The sequence below is a fragment of the Cyprinodon variegatus genome, unplaced genomic scaffold (assembly GCF_000732505.1).
Source record: "Cyprinodon variegatus isolate N-32 unplaced genomic scaffold, C_variegatus-1.0 Scaffold776, whole genome shotgun sequence".
In the NCBI taxonomy this organism is placed as follows: Eukaryota; Metazoa; Chordata; class Actinopteri; order Cyprinodontiformes; family Cyprinodontidae; genus Cyprinodon; species Cyprinodon variegatus.
In genome coordinates, this window is record NW_015151229.1 from 126,275 (window position 1) to 149,199 (window position 22,925).

General features: G+C 36.5%; 2 protein-coding genes across 2 annotated transcripts; one reads left to right on the top strand and one right to left on the bottom strand.

The window, feature by feature from the left end:
• The first annotated feature begins 2,240 nt into the window (after window positions 1–2,240).
• LOC107098428 (aldose reductase-like) lies at window positions 2,241–11,468 on the top strand. Its single transcript, XM_015396121.1, has 10 exons — window positions 2,241–2,399; window positions 3,339–3,506; window positions 4,363–4,479; window positions 4,630–4,707; window positions 5,836–5,958; window positions 7,540–7,646; window positions 8,630–8,711; window positions 8,862–8,945; window positions 9,066–9,148; window positions 10,967–11,468. Exons 1-10 carry the CDS (start codon window positions 2,334–2,336, stop codon window positions 11,007–11,009), a joined length of 951 nt encoding a protein of 316 aa, XP_015251607.1. The 5' UTR covers window positions 2,241–2,333; the 3' UTR covers window positions 11,010–11,468.
• A 185-nt stretch (window positions 11,469–11,653) lies between these two features.
• LOC107098429 (aldose reductase-like) lies at window positions 11,654–17,495 on the bottom strand. Its single transcript, XM_015396123.1, has 10 exons — window positions 17,361–17,495; window positions 16,778–16,945; window positions 14,900–15,016; window positions 14,641–14,718; window positions 14,415–14,537; window positions 14,208–14,314; window positions 14,042–14,123; window positions 13,574–13,657; window positions 13,304–13,386; window positions 11,654–12,030 (listed from the first exon to the last, which is right to left on the bottom strand). Exons 1-10 carry the CDS (start codon window positions 17,424–17,426, stop codon window positions 11,988–11,990), a joined length of 951 nt encoding a protein of 316 aa, XP_015251609.1. The 5' UTR covers window positions 17,427–17,495; the 3' UTR covers window positions 11,654–11,987.
• Between the last annotated feature and the right edge of the window lie 5,430 nt (window positions 17,496–22,925).

A 22,925-nucleotide genomic window follows, 5' to 3' on the forward strand; every position in this document is an offset into this window, starting at 1 on the left:
GCGATTAATCAGTTTATTTAGTTGAACTTGGCCTTACAAGTTTATGAGAAGAACCGGAAGGCCTTAGAAAAAAGAATGGAGCGTATCGATAGATTCCTTCATGCCAAAAGACAATGTAGTTTGGTCTTCCACATGTACGGTAAAAGTGTTTTGGTCATTTACCACCTAAATTTGCTGAAAAATCCCCAAGTATAAGTATACTCTTAATCAATTACAGTTCCACATAATATTAAAACATAGCTTAATGAATACGTTGAGTGGGTTTAGTAGTTATCTCTATTCAAATAGGAGACCAGACAAACCTAGTCCTGAAAAGAGCATTAATTCTGTATTTTTTATATTTAATTACAGCATACCAATTTATTTTTGTATTTTATTATATTTATGTAAATGATGCTATTATTTACAATATCAAATTACGCAGGACATTGTGCTTAAGAGTATCACTCCTCCACCCTCTGTTAGAGGGCAACTGCTTGTTCCGGAGGTGTTTAATTACATGGAAAAACAAATAATACTCTTCCATACAAGCCCAATACGTAAGCTATACAGCAAATAACTTTCCTATCATTAATTTCCCTCACCTGACATGTAGATCTCTGCAGCTCCTCCAATATCCTCATGGTTCTCTTGTTCGATCTGTGAATTATTAACTTTTTCCTCCGCATTTTAATATCGACAACTCTGTCTTGATAGGTTTGCAGTTCTCCCACATTTTATTCACAGAAAAAAATCAACGACCAAGCTGTTTGTAGCACTGCTCATTTAAAGAAACTGTGGTTGATTCCAAGTCTAGGCCCTATAGGCACTTTCTGCATGGATAGTGTGGCTATATATATATATATATATATATATATATATATATATATATATATATATATATATATATATATAATCTATTTACATATCCTACATGTGTCTTTGTCCTTGAATACAAGTTTATTTATTAAATTTTTTTTTTATGTATCTGTAATGACCTTAAAGCTCTCAAACTGTCAGTAAGGTTGTAGATTTAAAGAAGTTCTGTAACATCAATACAATTATAAAGACAAAATAAAATACCTATTTCATTCGGAGCTGATTGCTCGGTTCGAATGCCAGTCCAGTCAGCAGCCTTTTCAGAAACCCAAATATTAGCATTGTTTTCAAAAACAGTTGCTAAATGTTCTAGCCCACTGACAACTTCATTCTATGGTAGCCATCACTGTCTGACTGTTGCCGGTGGCTGCTAACCAGCAGTTAAGGAGAGAAGTTAAGCCCTTACGACACACCCCTCCTCATTTGCAAAATGAGGCACAAATGCATCAGAAATGTAAATACGACAGGCACAAATGAATAGTATTGAAAAAATAAAGACGGTAAAAAAATACAAAGGAAAGAATAAACCAGACAAAAATGTTATAACTTGCACATAAAGAAATAAGAGGACTTAGACATATTGTATTTGTCATTGTGTATAACATAAAGAAATTTTGAACAGCTCTCTCTGGACAATTTCATCTTTTTTTAAAAGTACAGCCTTGGAAAAATAGTGCAAAAAAAAATAATAATAATAATAATATATAAACATATGACTGTAAATATTTACAGATCTAACATTTTTTCCCCCTTTTTTATTTATTTTTTAATATCATGATTAAATATAATAAATATTAAGTAATAATAAGTAATAAATAAAGTTGATAAATAAATAAGGTAATTACCGTAAATTCTCTAATATAGGCCCGGGCCTTTATTTCACTCAAGTGCACTGCTCCTCATGTTCTGCTGCGTGTCTGTTCTCTTCCTCGCGCAGACGGGCAGCAGTCGGTCTGTCGTCCAGCTGCGCAGGGCTGTGGTACTTGTATGTTACTACCACAAGTATAATGTTGAGGTATGCCCAGAAAAAACATTTATAGCCCCGGCCTGTATTAGAGACCGGCCATTATTTACCTCCTCTAACAGCGAGACCGGCCATTATTAGAGACCCGGCCGCTATTGGAATACAGGCCAATATTAGAGAATTTACGGTATTACAAAGGCAAATAAACAAATAATCTAATTAAAAGAGAAATATATATTTATGTCTCACTATATAATTTAATTTGTACCTACATTTATTTGTTTATTGCATTTATTTATTTCTGTATTTATTTTTAATTACGGCAGGATTGGTCCTCCATATTTCTATTCCCGCTAACTAATAATAAATAGAGTGACAGCAGCGCGTGGCGGGGCTAAGCTCCAATGAAGTCTCCCAACAGGCATTAATAATCGATCTCCGATGCTCGCATTTAGCTCTCTGCTCTGCTCTAACGCTCACATTCAGGATCTGTCCTTCGACGTCTGCTACAATGGCAACTACAGTGAAGCTCAACTCAGGCGCTCAAATGCCCATTCTGGGACTGGGCACATGGAAGGTAAGTAACTAAATAAATAACTTGCATCTGCTTTAGCCAAACGTTTACCTGGTTTTAGTAAGCTAGCTGAGTATAACGAAGATAATTCACCGCACAAGGCAAAACAAAAAAGTTTGTTTTACTCAAGTTGAATGTGTTTTTAAACATATTAAGTGTTTAAAGTGTATTTTTACTGCATATTTGTGATTATTCTTGCTTTTATAGAGCGCATCTTGATGAATTGTCTTGCACTGACCGTGGCTAATATTGACTCCATGCAGGCCGTGTGCAAAATCTGAAAGTAAAACTGTAAGAAAAGTTAAAAGTTGTTAACTGCGACTGTGCAAAATCACAGCTATTTTGATCCAGACTGCATTAAAAGAAAAGACGATCATGAGCCCGTTTCCTCTTTCTAACGGTTAAAAAGCCTGAATTAAAACAATCTGCTGGTTTTAGAAACAACACATGACTAGTTTGCAGGATCACAGCCAGACAATCCAGTTCTGGTATGAGGAAAAGGAGTAGGAATAAAAAAAAATGTCAGGATTTCTGTACTTGATCTTGTTTCCCTTGGTGTAAATAATCAATTTAGCCTCTTGTACATTTTTTATCATCCTTTAGTCTATTTTTTTTCTTTTCATCCTACAATCCTACTATCTATTCATCAATCCTTCCCCTATTCATCCATATGAATTATTTTCTCTACCATCCATTGCTCCATTTAGCTGTTTTTCTATGCATTTTATTACCAACTATTGGTCCATTTATTGTTTTTCCTTCTTCTTTTGTCTAGTTTGTCATTTTTGCAGGTTTCATATGTTTTTTTTTTCATGTTTTGAGTTAGAAAAACATATTTTAAAGAGTAAAATGGGTCTAAATTATGAATCAGTCAAAAATAGTGGGAGGGGAGGAACTTGTGCCTACCAGTTGTTTATATTTATTTATTTATTTTCCTGATAGTCTCCACCCGGCAAGGTCACAGAGGCCGTGAAAGCAGCCATTGCAGCTGGTTACAGGCACATCGACGGGGCGTTCGTCTACCAAAACGAGGCGGAGGTGGGCGAAGGGGTCAATGCCATGATCAAAGAGGGCGTGGTCAAAAGAGAGGATCTCTTTGTAGTCAGCAAGGTAAGGTTTCATTGCAAGTAGTTTGATATCTGCTACTAAGGCTATGTTCACACTGCAGCCTGAAGTGATCCAAAGTCGATGTTTTTGCACATATCCGAACTGTATCTGGTCTTTTCATGACTGTCTGAACAAAACAGATCCGGTTTTTTTTGTTTTTTTTCCCAGTGTGACCCAGATCACTTGGCTCTGTGGTCCTGAATCCGATACAAATCCGATCTTTTCAAATGCGACCTGTGTCGATGTTTTTGCACATATCCGAACTGTATCTGGTCTTTTCATGACTGTCTGAACAAAACAGATCCGGTTTTTTTTGTTTTTTTTCCCAGTGTGACCCAGATCACTTGGCTCTGTGGTCCTGAATCCGATACAAATCTGATCTTTTCAAATGCGACCTGTGTCTAAACAGTCAGGTCGCATTCATCCGACCTGAATGCATTAATACCCGACAAAGGTCACTATTCTGGGTCTTGCTATGAAAAAGTGGCAAGAAAAACAACAACCATGGCGGACGATGATGCGGAGAGCAGTATTTATGTTTAACCATCTTGAGAAGATTGTGTTTTTGTGGTTGGGAAAGATCACTAGATGCGCTCCAGCACTACCATCCATGTTAACATCCGTAAACACAAAGCACGCTGACCTGTGACGTCATCGCGCCCCCTATTGCGCATGCAGGACACTTGCGTCTTTGACTGCAGTTCAGACAGGAGATCACATTCAAGTCGCATATATTTGGAAATCTGAATGGGAATGCAAAAAATCGGTATAGAGGATCAAGGCCTGCAGTGTGAATGTAGCCACAAAGACTTGGATGCACTGTAAATGTTGCTAATCTCGACATGTATTTGTTTCTTAGCTGTGGTGCACTTTCCATGAGAAGTCCCTTGTGAGAAAGGCCTGTGAGAAAACACTTAGTGATCTTAAACTGGACTACCTAGATCTTTATCTTGTTCACTGGCCCATGGGCTTTAAGGTAAAAAAACATGTTTACATGTGAATGCTTCTACATCTCTATAAGCTGCCTAAATTGTGTCATAAATTCATTGTAGGTTAATTTACACTAACTGATCCATAGAAAAGTTTCTCTAAAAGTTGCTAAATATTTTTTTTCTTCATTATACAGTCTGGTGGCGATCTTTTTCCCCTGGATAGTAATGGAGAGACCATCACCGATACCACTCACTTCCTGGAGACGTGGGAGGTAAGCTGGTAACACATAATGTGGTTGGATGAAAGGCAAACATCACATCCCAAATAGACTAATATTGCATTTCAAGAGAAGGTATGAAATCAATTTGAGTAAAAAAAAAAAAGAGCTGTGCGTGTTTTAATATGACAGTTTACGTAGAGATGGTCCTGCTCCTAGGAGTGGCCCTTTTGTCTGGAGAAGAGAAGGAACCAGAATGCGAATAAAAAAAGTTAAATAAAAAAATATGTCCTTAATTTGAGCAAGTTTCCTAATAAAAAACTAGCTTATATTATAATGCTAGCATATGGATTTGAATTGTGAAATGTTTTCTGCATTCTGATTGGCTAAACAGTCTCCACACTTCTTCTTCACCTTACAGTTTAATATTTTAATATACATCTACGAAAGCAGCTTGCCAAATTTAATCAAGCAATTATTTTTGGATGGGCCCAAAAGGCAGAGCAAGATGGTAACTATCGCAGAAAAAAGCTAAACTTCTGGACATGTTAAAGGAAGGTAGAAGCTATGCAATTGTATGATGCCATTATGGAATTGATGAATCTTCCGTTCGACAGCAGCAAGTTTTATTAAGGATGCAAAAAGGGTTGCAAATTGTGGCAATAACATTGTGGTAAGGGTGGAGTCTCCATTAGCTTTGTTGATTAATGACTGCAGAAAAAAGAACATTACACTGGATACGAACGTTACCTGCACAAAAGCTAGAACACTGTATCGAACTGACAATAACATGACAGGGAAGTGGAGGAGGATGCAGATACCGAACCATGGGGTGTTGTTAACGCAGCCCCGAGTGCATTTAATGCTAGCAAGGGCTGGTTTGAAATTTAAAACAAATGTTTCTCTGCACGGAGAGACCCCCTCTGTGAATACCACCGGATCAGAAGCGCTTGTGAACAATACATTTAAAGCAATCATTAAGGACAAGGGGTAAAACCAAGATAATACTTGTTAAATCAGTAAAGGTTACTGTTCTTTTGGGAACGTAAACCCCGCGAAAAACGAGGGTTCCCTGTACTGCTTTTTTTTTTTTTTTTATTTGGAACATTATATGGCTTTGTACTGTCATTTATAATAAAACAAGTAATTATTTTGTATTTTCTCCTGTTATTTATGCTAAAGGGGATGGAAGAGCTGGTCGATGCTGGTTTGGTCAAAGCTATTGGCATTTCCAACTTCAACAAGGACCAAATCGAAGCCATCCTTAACAAGCCAGGCCTGAAGTATAAACCTGCCAACAACCAGGTGAGCTTGCCTTTACCTTAGCCTCTTCATTAACAGTCAGCAAACATTGGGAGAAGATGTTGCACCAGATGCTCAAACAAAGGCTAACATGTCCAGTTTGTTTCTCTCCGAAGGGATCCGAGTAAATGCAGTATCTGTCTTTTCTAATCTTCTCAAAGAAATAAATCTCCTGCTAATTTTTAATGCACAACAGCAGCTTACCCTCAGGCTCCACCATTTAGCTGAGGTGACCTTATGTTTTTGTGCTTCTTGAGAGCCATTGTTCACAATCACTGTCCTGCTTGTGCTTTCTTATAAGATTAAAGGGTCCCTTTTTACTTCATCTGACTTTCGTCCTGATTTATACCAGACAAAAGGTCCTCTGTGCTGCTTCAGATACAATGAATCCATGTGTTATATTCTTAAAACTTGTCTACATTTTGCCACAATCAGAAATGTATTTTATTGCAATTCTACATAATGGACCAAGACAAGCAGTTTGTTTTCAGTTAAAAGGAAATAATTCATTGACTGGCTTTATTGAGTTTTCTTACAAATAAGGTGTCTCCTATGTTCAACCCTCTTTACATCGATGATGATCCATAAAATCCAGTGCAGCAAATTGCAATATAACACCAGTTCAAAGGAGGAAAGTTGTGCAGCCTTTATCTAAACATCTAACCTTTGTGGAAGAGTGGTATGAAGACCGCTTTTGTTCAAAGTTCTAAACGGCAAGATTGGTTTGCAACAAACCTTTTAGAAAACACAGTAAACCTATGGACTTCATTCACCTGAGTCCAAAACAAATTGTTTTGCACGAAATACAAAATGTTTTGTATACTACAGAATATGGTTAGGCATTGTTAGAAAAAGCTGCAATAAGTATCTAATATTAAGATATCTGTAGCACTATATGAATAGATTCAGTGCATCCAGAAAGTATTGCTTCATTTTTTCCACTTTTTTATGTAAAAGCTTTACTCCAGATTATATTCCATTCATTCATTTTGTGTCAGCTGCTGTGACTACTTTCAAGATATGGGTATGTCATGTTCATAGTTTTAAAAAAAATAACATTTTGATCTACAAAACACCTTGGGTTTTTCTCATTTTGAAGACTCAGACTCCCGGACAGCTGAACTGTGAACTGAGCTGCTCCAAGCAGGCAGCTATGAGGACCAGTAGCGTCAGAGCCACACTTTGCACCACATTGACAGGTGCTTTAGGTGTCATGGAGAAGAAATGGGGCTACACATTTAACTAGCTAGTCATACTAGCAACCATCCGTTCCCTCTCTTCATCCCACCTGCAGAACGGCTGTAGGGGGGGCAATCGATTGGCTCGACTATGAAGGCAGAAACCTCTGCAGAGGGTGTCCAGGAGACGAAATTAGCTCACAATATGCACATTGTTAACGTTTCCAACTTCGCTTTTACCTTTTCATGCAGCTCTTTATGGCTGTAATGTAATATGTTCAGGATGCAGATGAGTCCTTTTTCCTCGGCACGTCTTCCAGACTACCTATGTTTGCACAGCTCTGTACCTTTAGCTCTTGCTAACATGTGCTTTTGTTTCAGAATGTTATCTATTTTTTTTCTATAGGTCGAGTGCCACCCATACCTGACCCAGGAGAAGCTTATAAACTACTGCCACTCCCAGGGCATCACAGTTACAGCTTACAGCCCTCTTGGGTCCCCTGATAGACCCTGGTATGTTGGACATCATGGTTGCATAAAAGCAATGCTAAAATTAGCCGACTGGTTCGGGCTGTGCAGTCATTTGAAAACACTTTTTTTTTTTTTTTGCTGCCATTTCTTTCTAACTATTGTTTAAATGAGATTAAATCAACCCCCTTCCGCCATCATTCAAAAATGGGTTAAACATGATTTAGGGGTTCCATCATAAACCTCCAAATATTATAAAATGTTGTGGGGTAAAAAATTCTAACCTTGAAAATGTTTTAAAGATGAAACCCAATCGGGAACATAGACAGAGTTGGATGCTCTAGTTAGTGAGAATTTTAGACAAATGTTTACCCCTTCATACACAGCAAAACACTGTTTCTATGAAAATAATGAAAAATAAATCTCTTTAGGTTCAAGCTGTGCTCAAAGAATTGCAATTCTTGTGGAAAAACAAGCCATGTTCAGAATTATCAAAAAATCGTATCAGCCGAGAGATGACGAGAAACCTTGACGAAGAGTTTTTGTTGCAGTTTGCTTAATGTGGTGTTTCTCGAGAAAATTGTAACTTGTAAACGTAACAGAATTGTTTCATTGTGAAACACGACCTTCATAAAAGAACAAAAAAAAATTTTATTTGGAAAAGAAACATTTAATCAGTTATTTCAGTGCATATAATGTATTCAGTGATAATGTTGACCCACGTTAGCAAGTGGTTTCAAAAGAGACAGAAGCGATAATAATGAATAATTTTATCACATAATGTTGTAATTAAACTAAGATTTTCTATTTCTATATTTATCTATGATATTTGGCTTGTCATTTCCCTCTGGTTAGCCTCAGCATGTGACTGTTGTTCCTCCTTGTCCTTGAAATTTTGAAACTTTTCAACTAAACTTCAGCAACTAAAGGATTTGTTTTCTTGGTTACTAAATTGTTTCATGTTTCTGGTACTTTTGTTTCAATTGCTGTTAAAAAGCTATATTTGACCCTTTAAAATTGATTTTCAGGGCTAAACCAGAAGACCCTTCACTTTTGGATGATCCCAGCATTAAAGCCATCGCTGACAAGCATAAAAAGACTCCTGCTCAGGTACAGAAAACATTTAAGTTTCTCCAGTTGTTCTTTCCATGCATCAGTAATCTTTAATCAGACAAGAAGTGGAATTTATTCAATTTGTTTGGCTCTGACATTCATAGCTTAACATCCTTCCTCTTTCCTGCCTTCTTTTTTTCTGTCCAGGTCCTGATCCGCTTCCACATCCAAAGAAACGTGATCGTGATCCCAAAGTCCATCACTCCGCAACGCATTCAAGAGAATTTCCAGGTTATCCTTTCAGCAGCATATACTTTGCATTTTTCAATGTATTCATTAGTTTGTTTGTTTTTTTGTTTGTTTTTTGCTGAATGAAACCAAAAAAACTTTTTATTTATTTATTTTTATCAGGTGTTTGACTTTGAACTAACCCAGGAGGAAATGAAAACCATATTAGGATTCAACCGGAACTGGAGAGCCTGTCCCATGCATTGGTAAAAAAAAAAAATTATAAACACACTTTTTTTTTTTTTTATGCTTTTTCTAGATTATTTTCAGATTGGTTTAAATTAATATTTAATTTAATATTTCCCTTAAGTGATGGCTGTTTTAAAATATGTTGATGGTCATCTTATTTTAATGTCATTTAAAACTAACCTATTCATAATATTAAACCCATTCAAAATACAGATGCTGTGATATTTTTAGAGTTAACTAAACCTAAAAAGTAGATAATATACTCTAGGTTTTGTAGGAATGGTTTTAATCTACAGAATCCAACAGGTTACTAATTATTGCCAGTCAATCACTATCAAAATAAAAAAAAAAAGGCTTCTTTACACTGTTTGGATCAGATCCAAACCATCCCCAACAAACTAAGGAGGAAGTCTAGTAATAGGGAAGAACAAAATTAAAGAAACAAACTCTTATTATGTTTTACAAAATGTCTATATCTCTGCTACAAACTACTTAGGATAAATCTTCTGTAAGGAAATGGAATAGCTAAAACTTACAAGGGTCTGTGAGACTCTTAGAAGTAAATGGAACAATATTTCAATATTCGAATTCAAACTTTATTGACTTATTTAAGTATCAGAACCAGCTGGACATTTAGGCCCGTTTCTCAATTCACAAGTAAGCAAGTACAGTACAAGAAAGCAAGTATGTACTTGACAAGACGCAAGAAAGTATGGACTCGGGGAGAACGGGGGCATGCAGAATAAATATGGGTCAATTGGAACAGATGTGTAATCGTGAAATCACCACATGCTCGTATCGTTTGGAGTTGCATTTCACCTATTAATAATAGTCTCTAGATAATGATACATTCTTACTTTTTTCATTTATTGGGGAAATGATAACTAACACCGTCAGATAAACACAAATCATATCGACATTTAGCCAAATAAAATAAAAAAAAAACCTCCATCAGAGCCAGTGCTAAGGCTAAGCCTAAGGTTAGCCCTCGCTGCGCTTAGCCTCAGAGGAACGCTGATTGCAACGGTTACCTCTCAACAGCAGAACTTTTTTTTTTTTTTTTCTTTTCAATTACGCCTAAATCATCAAATGGGCCATAGAGTGAAGCTTAAAAGTATAATATTCTCACCTAAAAATTATCTTAAAACTTATTTTTATAGAATAACAGAAACAGAAAAGAAAACTTTTAATCTGAGCTCTGTGAGCGCTCCACTGAAAGCTGCTGCCGCAGTGCATGCTGGGACAGCTGTCAGAAACACACGTCTGCTCTAATGCATGCTCTGTAAAGAGGAAGAAGTAAGAGCAACATCCGGGGACTGTGTGTGTTTTTGCGAATTAGAGCAGTACAAGGGCTGAGGCTGATGACGTTTCACGAGTACAAATTTGGAGAAACGGCCTTATTCAGTCCCCTAACAGAACCAGTTCATTGCAAACTTGGAAAAAGTACCTGAAGTTTTTATGATTTAAGGTGTCAAAAACGCTGAGATTTACTCAAAAGGACATAACAGCTTAGCACTAGTATGTTAAAAAATGTGGCGCTTCTTTCTTCTTAACTGGTTCTATGATAGACAGCAGACCCTTCCCACTTCTGAAAATTTTAGAAGAGGTTCATATTAAACAGTTACAGACTAATTGTAATGAAAATATTAATTTACCTCAATTTGATGTATTTTAACTGAGAAAAAGCACATATGTAGAGCATCAACATTGACGCTAGTGTCAAATATTACTAAAGGTACAATTAGTCTTTATCATTAAATCAATCAGTTAGAAAATGGCTTTTAAATAAGGTGTTTGCTAATATATGTTAATGGTTTCTTTTTTTTTTTCTGTAGGGGTATAAAGCACAAGGACTACCCATTTAACACTGAATTCTGAAAGGAAACCAAGTCCGGTTATTCTTCCATACTCTCTGGACCCACTCTGTTTCCTGAAGAGTTTTCGTTTGGGGTGTGATTTGTTTTCTTTTGCCCCGCTCTGTTTCTGTCTCTTTGTTTTATTGCATATTAAGTTCTGCTGTTACAGCTTGCATTCATTGAGGCATTAAGTTACTGAATCATTTTACTTGTGGGCAATAAGTGCCTCTTTCTAAATATATGAGTGACATTTATTTTTTTAAATAAGTGGACAAGTGAAATCAATTTTTTGTTGAAAGGACGGGTCTTTCTTAACAGGACCCTTTCGCATTTAAATACACTCCTTCAAACTGCATCTTGCAGCTAATTTGCTAATTTCCAAGCATTTACCACTGGAAAACTGATCATGTTACAGTCTAAAAGCTTATGATGAATCGTATGGTGCTGTGTAGTCTTGTACATTTTCGAATCAGTCTCCAGCTTTTACCTGTAATGTTCCGTGTGAAGCAGTACAATAAAGTAATGTGTCACAGGTTAATGCAGTTTTCTATTTGTAGTAGTAACAGAAATGTACCTCAAGGTTAATGTTTGACTGTTTGAAAGCCCAAGAGGACTGATTGTCTCATTTCTGTGAGGTGCTGAGTTGTCAAGTGAAAAAAAAAGACTCGTAGACCTTAATATCACATCTCAAAATGGGAGTCTTTACTCAACAAATTTGGTAAACAGGGAAAAAATACAATTGTCAGTATAAAAAAACACAAAGAAATTTTACATTCTGGTTACTTTTAGTTGTTGCATTTTGTTTAATCAACATGATTTGATCAGCCTCTATTTAAACCCTTTACCTCCTTTTTATTTCTATTTGCTTTCAAAATCAGGATATCAGAGATATTTAACTTTTAACTGATCCACCAACACATTTATGTAGGATTTCCTGCAGGCTCCACAGAAGGGCAATTATCACATTGAAGGTTGATGAATTAAACGGTCTTCATTTTGTTTAGTATTCTGTATTGAAAGGGTAGTCTTTATGCTTTGCTGCCCTGTTGGGGTAAAAAGCAAAAGGAACATTAGACATTTCAATCCCTTTATACCGTTTCTTTTGCACATTATCCAAGCTCTAAGAACTTTCCACTTTTCGTCACTATGTATACATGTTTATATTGTTTTGATCCACAAGTACAGTTGCAAGGTATTTGGATTGTGTTGATTTTAGCTTTGCACACTTAGAGTTTAGTTTTTACCTATTTGGCTTTGAAAAATAGCTTGATTGAAACCAAACTGAACAGACAGAATGCCGTGAATGATCAGCTGACATTGACATAGGGGTTAAAATTGATTTCTCAATGTTACGCCCCTGATCCATATTGGGAGAGTCATGACTCAAAACCACTATGAACCGTAAGAGGATGACAAAGGATTGCTGAAAAGATGTGACACTACAAAGAAAGACCAGCAGCAACTATTTACTCTGGCTCTAAACTCCATTGAGACATTTTTTTTCATCCTCTGATTATCTGAAGAATGCACCAATTAGTGGAATTTGATCAAAAATAAAAGGTTAAAGATCTGATGGTTGCAATTAAATTGCAATTGCTGTAGTACTAATTATTACCTTGTGAGATATAAAAGATAAAGTGGCTTGTAATTTGTTTTAATTAGGGCTGCAACTAACAATTATTTTGCAAATCCATTAATCTGTTGATTATATTTCCAATTAATAATCAGCAAAAGGTTCCTTAAAGAAGACTTTGATGAAATCAAACGAGGGGAAACTAAAACTTGTCAGAGTTATGGATAGAGGAGCTTGACAATTTTTATTTTTTTTTGTCTTAAATGCAAAATGTTTACATTTTTTTTCTTACAATTGTGGTATAGTTACTGCTCTAAGTGGGTCGCTCTCTCAGCTAAAGCTGTGTTTTAGAGTCTCTATACTCCAATTAACAATTAATCGATTACTAAATTAGTTGACTATTACTTCAATAATTGGTTAATCCTATAATTGTTTTCAGCCCTAGTTTAAAAATGTTTACAGTGGAGCTTTTCACGCAGCATGATGCTGCCACCACCATGTATAATTTCATGATGGGTTGTACCATTGTTTTTCAACTTACATTCTAAATCTGCGGGTGCTGTTTAAGATTTCCAAAGATTTTTTAAAAACCCAACTAAATTTCACTTCAACTCTTTTTTAACCCTGTGTGCTGTGTTCAGATGGTTTTCTATTAAATACATTTATGGTTTTAGTAGTAACATGAAAAAAGGTGAAAAATTTCAAGAGTATATAAGACTATATATTTGGTTATTTCCACTCACCACGATGCTGGAAATCCTCTCCAGTTCTTGTTCAAACCCAGGATAGTCTTCATGTCATCTTGGCTTAATTCAAAGTCAAATAACTACAAAAAAGAAGCAGTCAATATTAAAAGTAGACCCAACTGCTGGGATTACCGATCCTACTGTAAATTCCTGTAACACTATTCAACTAACAAGAAAATCACCCAATATATCCATCTTAAACTATTCAGATCGGATAAATGATGAGTCAGAAACACCCAGTTTTCTTATTAATAAGTCTTCTTTTACCTGGAAGTTCTCCTTAATCCGACTAGGGGTTGCTGACTTGGCAATGACTACCACATTCCTCTGTGTGTGGAACCGCATGAGAACCTAGACAAGAAATATGAGAAGAGCATTTTAATTTCAAACCTTTCTCTCCCTAAAACACTACAAACATCTTTTTTTCTGTTTTTGTGTGTGCGTGTTTCTCTACCACGTGATCTCAGATGTTTATCAGCTGCCTTAAGCGTTTGAGTGTTTTCACTCAGTTCATCGTACACCACTGACCAAAGCATCCCTAGAGTACAATATTTATTTTGTTCACGTACTTCTAAGGGCCGTTTGTACTACTGCAATCTATAATCTTGCGTAAAATGTGAGGCGTTTCATTGAAAAGCATGATGTTCTTAAAATTGAAAAGTCACATTCCTATTTTTGTCTCTGACAGAAGAACAGAAGAACTTTTGATCTTGTGTTTGTTGGTGCCTGTCTTACCTGTGCTGGAGTCTTGTTGTACTTTTTAGCGATAGCCAAGATGGTAGCATCCTCTAGAAGACGGGGGTCATCAGAGGAAGCCCTTTTAAAGGAAACAAGTAGTGCTTATTTAGTTTTCTTGACTGATGCCACTTCTGTGAGTTCTGCAAATGGTGGATTCTCTCACCAGGGTCTGTCTGGAGAGCCCAGCGGGCTGTAAGCTGTGACTGTGACGCCTTTTGATTGGCAGTAGTTGATCAGCTTCTCTTGGGTTAGATATGGGTGGCACTCAATCTAAAGAGACAGTGTTATAAATCTAGATTCTCTTTACTTTTTATATTTTCCACATATTACATAACATTTCACTATTTTGTATATTTAAAAAGTTGTCCACCTGGTTATTGGCTGGCTTGTATTTGAGGCCAGGCTTGTTGAGAATAGCTTCAATCTGGTCTTTGTTGAAGTTAGAGACGCCAATGGCTTTGACCAAACCATCATCCACCAGTTTCTCCATTTCCTTTAAAAAAAAAAAAAAAAGTACACATTGGAGTTTTAAAAACAGACCATTTTCTAGTCATAACTAGTCTGTTTTGTACGTTCAGTGACTTTTTTTGAATTACCTCCCATGTGTCCAAGAAGGAACTGTCATCAGTAAGTGTTTCATTGTTCTCATCTGATGGAAAGATCTTATCCCCTGGCTGTGAGGGAGAAAAACAAGTATTAGACTCACAACTTTATTGTGGATTTAATAACTAAGTGTTCTTAAGATTTCAAAGAAATTAGTTGTAGACTGTAAAACAAGAGTTAAATAGCAAACATGCAGTTTTCTGCAAGGTAATCAGTACCAAGACAATTTACCCAAGTTAATTAATGACTGACCTGCATCCCTACTGGGTGGTGTATCAGGTAAAGGTCCACATAGTCGAGTTTCAGGTCTTTTAGAGTTTTCTCACATGCTCCCCTTACCAGGGATGGGACATGGAATGTGCACCATAACTGGAAAACACAATAAAGACACAAAAATGAAACTGATTGCACAATTAAATATCTTAGACAGAAACAATCATGAGATTGTGTGACTGCAATAGTTTTGGTCAAAGTAAAACATGATTGACAAACTCTTCAATAGAGACAAGATGTTTATGACTCTTTGTATGAAGCCTATCTTAAGATATGTTCCAAACTCCAGTCAAATCAATGGAAAAATGATAACTAGCTTGGGTTGTTGCTGTCAGCATAAGAAATTTTTCTAGTATTGGTTATAATTATGATCCTCCGATCTGAAAATTTATGGTTTAACTGTGACATTCTGTTTTTTTTCTATGTTCGAGAGTCTTATTTTGAAGCCACAGAGGAACTAGTTTGGAGTTTTGTTAATGGACCTGATAAATTAGGCTAACTAACAACCCTCTTATGTGTTTGCAGCACTAATCCCTATTTATTCACCTGATTGCTGATAGCCCATTGGTAGTACACTTTGCTGTGAAGTCACCAGCCGCCTTATTGGTACTCCCTAGTTGGGTTGGAATGTAAACAATGTGTGAGCTGCAGCATCGAACAATGATGATGTTCTCAATTTCAGGGGGGCTTAAGACTTTTGAAATAAAGATAAAGTCATCACTTTGACAGATAATTGCTGTTTCATAACATCAGCAGATTACTCTCATTTAAGGTAATAAAGACTTAGTATGAAGTCAATTAAGTCTATAAATCATGTAATATAGCATATTTCAATTCATCACAACAAAATTAGTGTGTTAATGGAGCATAATAATGCTGTAGTCGGATATTAAGATTATTACGCACACACAATCTAATGATGTGCCAAAAGTGCTAAATTGATTATGTAATATACATGCATGGATTATATGATTACATTACAGGCATTTTTATACAGCGACTCCGTGAGAGTATGGAGTACCAAGATAGCAGCAGGTGACCTCAGGTTTTTTCAGCAGTCGAGTGATTAAATAGAGATCAGTGGTTTGCAGTGACCAATCCTCCATCTGTTTAAGCTGGTTTGTACTGGCAAAGTTTTAATACTGAAGAAATACGCTGGGAAAAACATGTTAAAGTTTGAGAAAATACTGGTTGCTAATGATGCTAATGATGGTACCTGATTGGGTGCTTACTGTTGTTTCTTATATTTGAGCTGTTGATGTACTTTAAATTTTGATGTAATGTTAAAGTTACAAGAATAACTTGTTGTAGGCCTGGAATGGCCATAATGTTAAAAAAAAAAACAGAGAAAACCTCATCCTAGGACATTATGAGCTTTTTAAAGTCATAATTCATAGAAAAATAAAAAACAAAAAACCCAGAAAACCTCATCCCATGAGCTTTGTAAAGTCAAAATTCATAGAAAAAGAAAAAACAAAAAAGAAATACTGTTTATTTAAATGTGATGTAATATAAAAATACTGGAATCAGTGTCTTAAGGGTTGATCTCTCAGTTGAAAAACTTGGTTTTAATATTTATTGATTATTCCCAATGAGGGCAAAGGCGCTCTGAGGCATTATGGAAGAGCAAGGAATTAGCTGCTGAAAAAAAAACATAGTAGTTTTGATAAATAGTAGCACGTTGAGAAATATCTATGACATAAACTAAACAGTTCTAGTTCTAGAAGAATTATTTGCATGGCGTACATTAGCACTACTGTATAATTAAAATGACTGGAACAATTCAAAGCTTAACAGAAGATTCTTCTTTTCTATATATAATGCTTCCCTCAAACAAGCATCTATTATGTAGCTTACTTTACTGACGATGAATAAGTCCTCTCTTTTGGTCACTCCTTGTTCAATCATAGCTCGGATTCCTTCCCCGACCTCTTCTTCGTTCTCATACACAAAGGCTCCATCTATGTGTCTGTAGCCATTGCTTATAGCCACCTTCACTGCCTCACTGACCTTCCCTGGTTCAGCCTGAAGGGACACAAATGCACAAAAAAGAGATATTACAATTTTAAAGTAAAGCAGTAGTTGTCATGCATGTCAAGATGGTTATAATCTTTTAGATGTTTGTTTCTTTCAACTTAACATACTTGGAAAACTATAAAACCCACACTTTTAGCATGTGCTATGTGTACTTTATAATATATTTACTTCAGCAAGCGTGCAGTAACGTGTTAATATTTAGCTACTTGCACAAATAATGCAAAGCCCAGAGGGAGTGAAGCAATCGCATTGCTTGATTCTACTCAAGCAGTTCTGTAGATTCAATACATGAACAGATAATTTACAACAGATTAATTCACTGAAACCTTAAAAGAGGCATTTTGTGAAAGACGGGACCCAAAAAGACAAGCATGTAGTGTTAAACAGAAAAGTTTAGTCTTACCCTCCAGGTTCCCAGACCAACTATGGGCATCTTTGCTCCATTAAAAAGCGTAACTGCAGGAATCATCTTGATTTTTTTTTTTTTTTTAAGTTCAGTCTAAGCTTATTAATCAGCAAGCAACCCGTTAAGCACAAAGATTTCTGCTACCAACTGACTGTGCATGCAGCTTTTTATCTGATTTTGAAATGGGAGGAGTTAAAGTAAACGTGGACATTTGGCCTTGTGTGGTGCAGGGGGGAATAATCTGAATTAGGGTGGGACTGTATAGATGGGCTTATTTTAGTGTGCTGATTGGGGGAAGAAAAAAAAGAACCTTAATTTATTAATCAATATAAAAAACATATAGGTGCTATAAATCTGGTTGGATACTCAAGTCATGTTGATTAAAACTTAAATAAAAAATCAACATGCCCTACTTTCATAAGCTGCGGTCTTAAAATGCTTTCTTTTTATATGATTGAGTTTTATGCAATGGATCTGAGATAAAATTATTTTATTTGCATTGCTGTGCTAAAAAACAATGGAAATATAGGAGCATTGAGTACAAAATATAACCTACCGTATATGGTTTTTCATCATGAGTTGGCAGAACAGGAAACAAACAACTCCCCAAAGATCTATAAAATACATCAAGCTGATCAGGGATAGACATTAAAATGGGATGACTGGGCAGATAGTGATTCTAGTAATTTATAATGTGTTGAAAAGTTACTCCTGATAATCATGGACAATACGCATGTCTTCAACATGGCTATCAGATTTGAAGCTGTAAAGTGTTGTACAGAGTGACATTGGTAGGTAATTATTAAAGAGGATATGATTATACAGCTTTGGTTATCTCTCTGTGGTACTGTGTTTACTGCAGCGTCAGTATACTCGTACCATTCATGTTTGCCAAGGGTGAGTTAGAAAAAGATCAGCTTGGTGGAGCATATTTTTTATTTTGTATTCCACAATTAGTTTGAAATGATAACAAATGGACCCTTAAATTACCATCAAGTCCCTCCTCTATCAAACTGAAACTAGTCTGGTTCAAATTCAGTCTATATTGATCTACATTACCTGGTATATCTATATATTCAGACTTATTTTACATCAAGTAAACAAAAAATAGAATAAAAAGAGTCTATTTGACAATGTATCAAAGTGAGACAATCCTGTTTCGTTGAGTTGAGCAATCCCTTATTTTAAGAAAGCATATGGCGACAGTGGAATATAAGCACAGCTTTGAAACAGAAGGAACAGTCAGATGAAACCAGGTCTAATCTGAGCGTTCGTACCATGACTAACTGGATTAAATAATAGAGAAACTCCAAGAGCACACTGAGGTGGCTGAAGTAGCTCAGTCAATGCATGAGGCTTCAGTCAAGCTTTATCCAAGATAGAGACGCATATAAATTGTACAGCTTTTGCCTAGAAGTACTTTCTATAGAATTCTCTTCAACTTGAGTGTCATTACATTGTCAGAAGTACAAGCACAGAAATGTAGTTTGCATCCATCCAGAAGTGCTATACTGGATATACGGTAAATATTTATTTATATGTGCATAGAGACTATGTATGTATTGATTCTGAATGGTATTTAAAAACAGAGTGATTGTAAGAGCCTTTAAAATAAATAAATACAGGTGCAGACTGTGCAAAGAGGCCCCTTAGACAATCCAGCACATAACTACAGGGTGTAATATGCTGGCAGGGAAAGCTTACAAAGTGGATGGAATAGTGTTCAGGAACATCTGTGCAGAGTATGGGCTGGAAACCCCAAGGTCAAAGTGGGAAATACCTCCAAAGATGGTAGAGAATGACCAAGCCAAGATCCTGTGGGACTTCCAGTTACAGACAGACCAAATGGTAATGGCAAACCAACCGGACATTGTGGTGGTGGACGAAAAGCAGAGGAAAGCCGTTGTGGTTGACATAGCAACACCAAGTGACTGCATCATCAGGAAAAAAGAATATGAAAAATTAGGGGTTTAGAGAAGAGTTGGACAAAACCTGGAAGGTCAAGGCATCAGTGGTACCCGTGATCATTGGGACCCTCGGGGCAGTGACCCCCAAGCTTGAAGAGTGGTTAAAGCAGATCCATGAAAATACATCAGACATCTTGGTCCAGAGATCCAGTTCTCTGGTCCAGAGATCCAGTTTTCTGGACCGAATCCAAGAGTGCAGTTCTAGGAACAGCAAAGATACAGTGCAGAACCCTCAAGCTCCCAGGCTTCTGGTATGGATGAGGAAGAGTTTTCTTTTATATATATATATTAATATATAAATATATATATATATATATATATATATATATATATATATATATAATATAATAGCAGATCAAAGAGTTGCGGATTATATAGAGCTATAGTTGAGAAGTGTATGTAAGTGGTGTTGGATCTGTGGATGCATGTGTGAGGGTAGTCTATCTGTTATTGTTTTGTATGTGTGTTTGTGTGTTGTGGGTGCGCGCAGTCCTTGTAGTTGGTAGTTCTAGTCTGTAGGCTTCTTTAACGTCTACCAGAGGGCAGGAGTGAGGAGAGTGTGTTCAGAGTTAGTGAGTCAGAGTCTTTTGTGATTTTTTTTTTCTGGCTCTTTACACACACAGCTTCCTATAGATGTCCTATTGATGTTCCTATAGATTGCATGGAGCGGTGCCCCGGCAATGCGCTGACACTTTTCACCATCCTCTGCAATGCCTTCCTGTCCGAGGCAGAGCATTTCCCCTACCATACTTGATGGTGCAGCGGTTGAAGTTCGTGAGGATCTCTGAGGAAAGATAGTTCTTCGACTGGCTCCTCATGAGGCTCCTCATTGGGCGTCTATTTGATGAGTTCGGAGTGGCTGGTCATCCAGGTCTGGTCTTCAGAGATGTGGACTCTAAGGAACTTAAAGCTGTCCAGACCCTCCACCACCGTCCCCTAGATATGGATGGATGGATGTGGGTTAGCGTTCCTCCTGAGGTCCACAATCAGCTCCTTGGTCTGTTCAGCATTAGAAGAGTTTACATTAAAAAGAGAGTGTAAATTAAGAAAAGAGTGTACTTTAAGAAAACAGCAATAACAGCTCTGTCAATAGCTTCATCTAGAAAAGGATTGGGTAAAGACATAGTTTTATGAGTTAGGATTACTTTTCAATGGTAGTGAAAAAGGAGTGAAACACACTGCAATGGAATAAAATAGAAGCCAAAGGCCAGGAGCTTTTAAATAATATTTTAAGAAGACAATTTCTTTCTTAAGAAACATAATTAAAGACAGAGGCATTAAGACTGGAAAACATTCTGATAGGTAGACAGAGAGTCCAAAAGTATTACTGCATGAACAGCTTAGTTCTTGGTTTTCTCCAGTAAAGGGACAAAGTGAAGAATAGCACTAAGCGATGCTGCAAACTGGGCTGGTTTGCACAGACTCCCATATTTATTACTAAAAAAAAGTGATTATATGTAACAGATCCAGTAAGAGTCTGCCCCTCTATTGTCTCATTCTTTCATAGATTAGGTCAGTTTTCAGGGTATAAAATTAATGTTGCCAAGAGTGAATGCTATCCTGTCAATAAGCTAGCGATGCAGCCCTCCCACTTGGAGATTCCTTTCAAATTTAATCCTTTTGGATTTAAGTGCCTTGGTTTTTAACATAGCCAGGTCTTTTAATTCTCTTTATTGTGAAGATTTGAGATTGAGACAGAATTTCAAAAATGGGGTTCCCTCCCTCTCCTTGTTTGGGAGAATAAATACTCAATGCGTTTCTACATTTTTGCCAAACAGTTTTCTTAAACGTTAAACTATTTCTCAATTTTTTGTACAATGGCACAACACCTAGGGTTAAACAAAAAAAATACTTCAGAATTGTAAGTTCTACATCAGCCTCTCTTTGCGAAATTTTCAATTCTACTACAGGGGTGTAAACATAACTAAAATTATATTCCGATCCAAGTCAGCTGATGCACTCTGGTATCCGCTGGAAGCGCAGTCATGATCCCCAGTTTCCCTCATTGCTTTACTGACCGGCTCGATGGTAGCTAACCCCTCTGGCCTGACCTGCAACCCTATGGTAAACGCCAAAGGGTTTCTATTTAAGATACAGGTCCAATTAAAACAATAACACAATGCAGAAGACTTAATGGTGCAATTTGGTCAGAATTTCGTGCAAAAACACAAGATATATATGGGTCCATTTGCAAAGTTCTGACCTTTCTAGAACAAGTTCTAGAGGGCATACAGGCAATTATACACATACTGGGTTTACGCAACATAAGGCAATTAAATGTCTAAAAAGTAAGCCATGTTGATATCTAACGGGCATGAGGCCACAGGTTATTTGAGTTTAACCCAGGTCCACCTGTGATGTCACCACTTATCCTGCGTCTTTATGTGCCAGCTCCTGGTAAAAGATTGAAAGACTCACAACTGTTACGACCAGCGTAGGTGTGCGGGCGAAACGGATCATGACATTTGCTAAAATCAAAGTCATCCCATGACTCGACAGAAAAATAATGCAAGGTTTCGTCATAGCTCAGCTAATCCTGTAGATTGATGTGCAGCAAATGTAGAAGGGTAACTGTTGCTATAGATGCGCCGTACCTGATAATAAATGTGTGTCACCTGATTTATGAATGTTTAATCAGGAATAAATTCAAGGAAGGATGATTTAGCAGAAATCTGTTGCTTTAGCATCCAGTCTGCTTATGTTCATGTTTAAGACATTTCTTATTGTTGCATTGAGGTATGTATGCATGTTTTCAGATTTGTTGCTTAAAAAACAAAATGTAAACAAACTAGAATCTGTAGTCTTGTTTTTGAGTTTGGAAATACTTAATATTTTTAGCTTTTGTCAAAAAAAAAATGATGAAATTCTCTGCTGCTGGTGCTTACATTTTAAGTGACCCCTTTTTTTCCATTTTGGATTTATTACTGAAAATCCAATATTGGCTGGTTTGTGGGCAAAAATGTCCCAGCTTTGATTCGATGACACTTTCCTGAATTTTACTGTGTGATCTGACGTTTTTTATTAATCAAGTGCCTGTTTGCAGATCTGTAATGACTCAGCTCCGGAAAGGAGGTAAAATCTGCAGTGGCAACCTTATCTGGTTTACTTTAACTGAACTGTGTTTAGGTGTGGCACAGTGTGGATGACTAAGCAGTTTTCATAGACCTTCCTATTTCTTTTCTTTTTTTTTTTTTTTTTATATATATAACCAGATTTTAAGGTTAAAACTCATGTGCAATCAGCTGTAATGGTTTGAGGCTAAAAGTTCTTCCTCTTGGTCATGTGCAGTTCCTTCAGATAATTTCATCCTTTCTGGTTAGAAGAAGAAAAGCAGAAAGATCTGAGCACAGAGGAGGCTTAGAAGTTGAACTTCACTTATGTTTCTATTAAAACATCTCCTTAGCTTTACAGAATGAGAGCTACTTCTATTTTATTGCCCCTATTTGGTCATAGTTAAATATATATCTGAGGTTTCCAGATCACTTTAAACAAATCAGAAATTAAACATATAAGTCTGCCATACTAAGAGAAATAGACAAAACATTGGAGAAAAACAATCATGTAACACGATTTTTATGTTTTGATATTTGTTTAG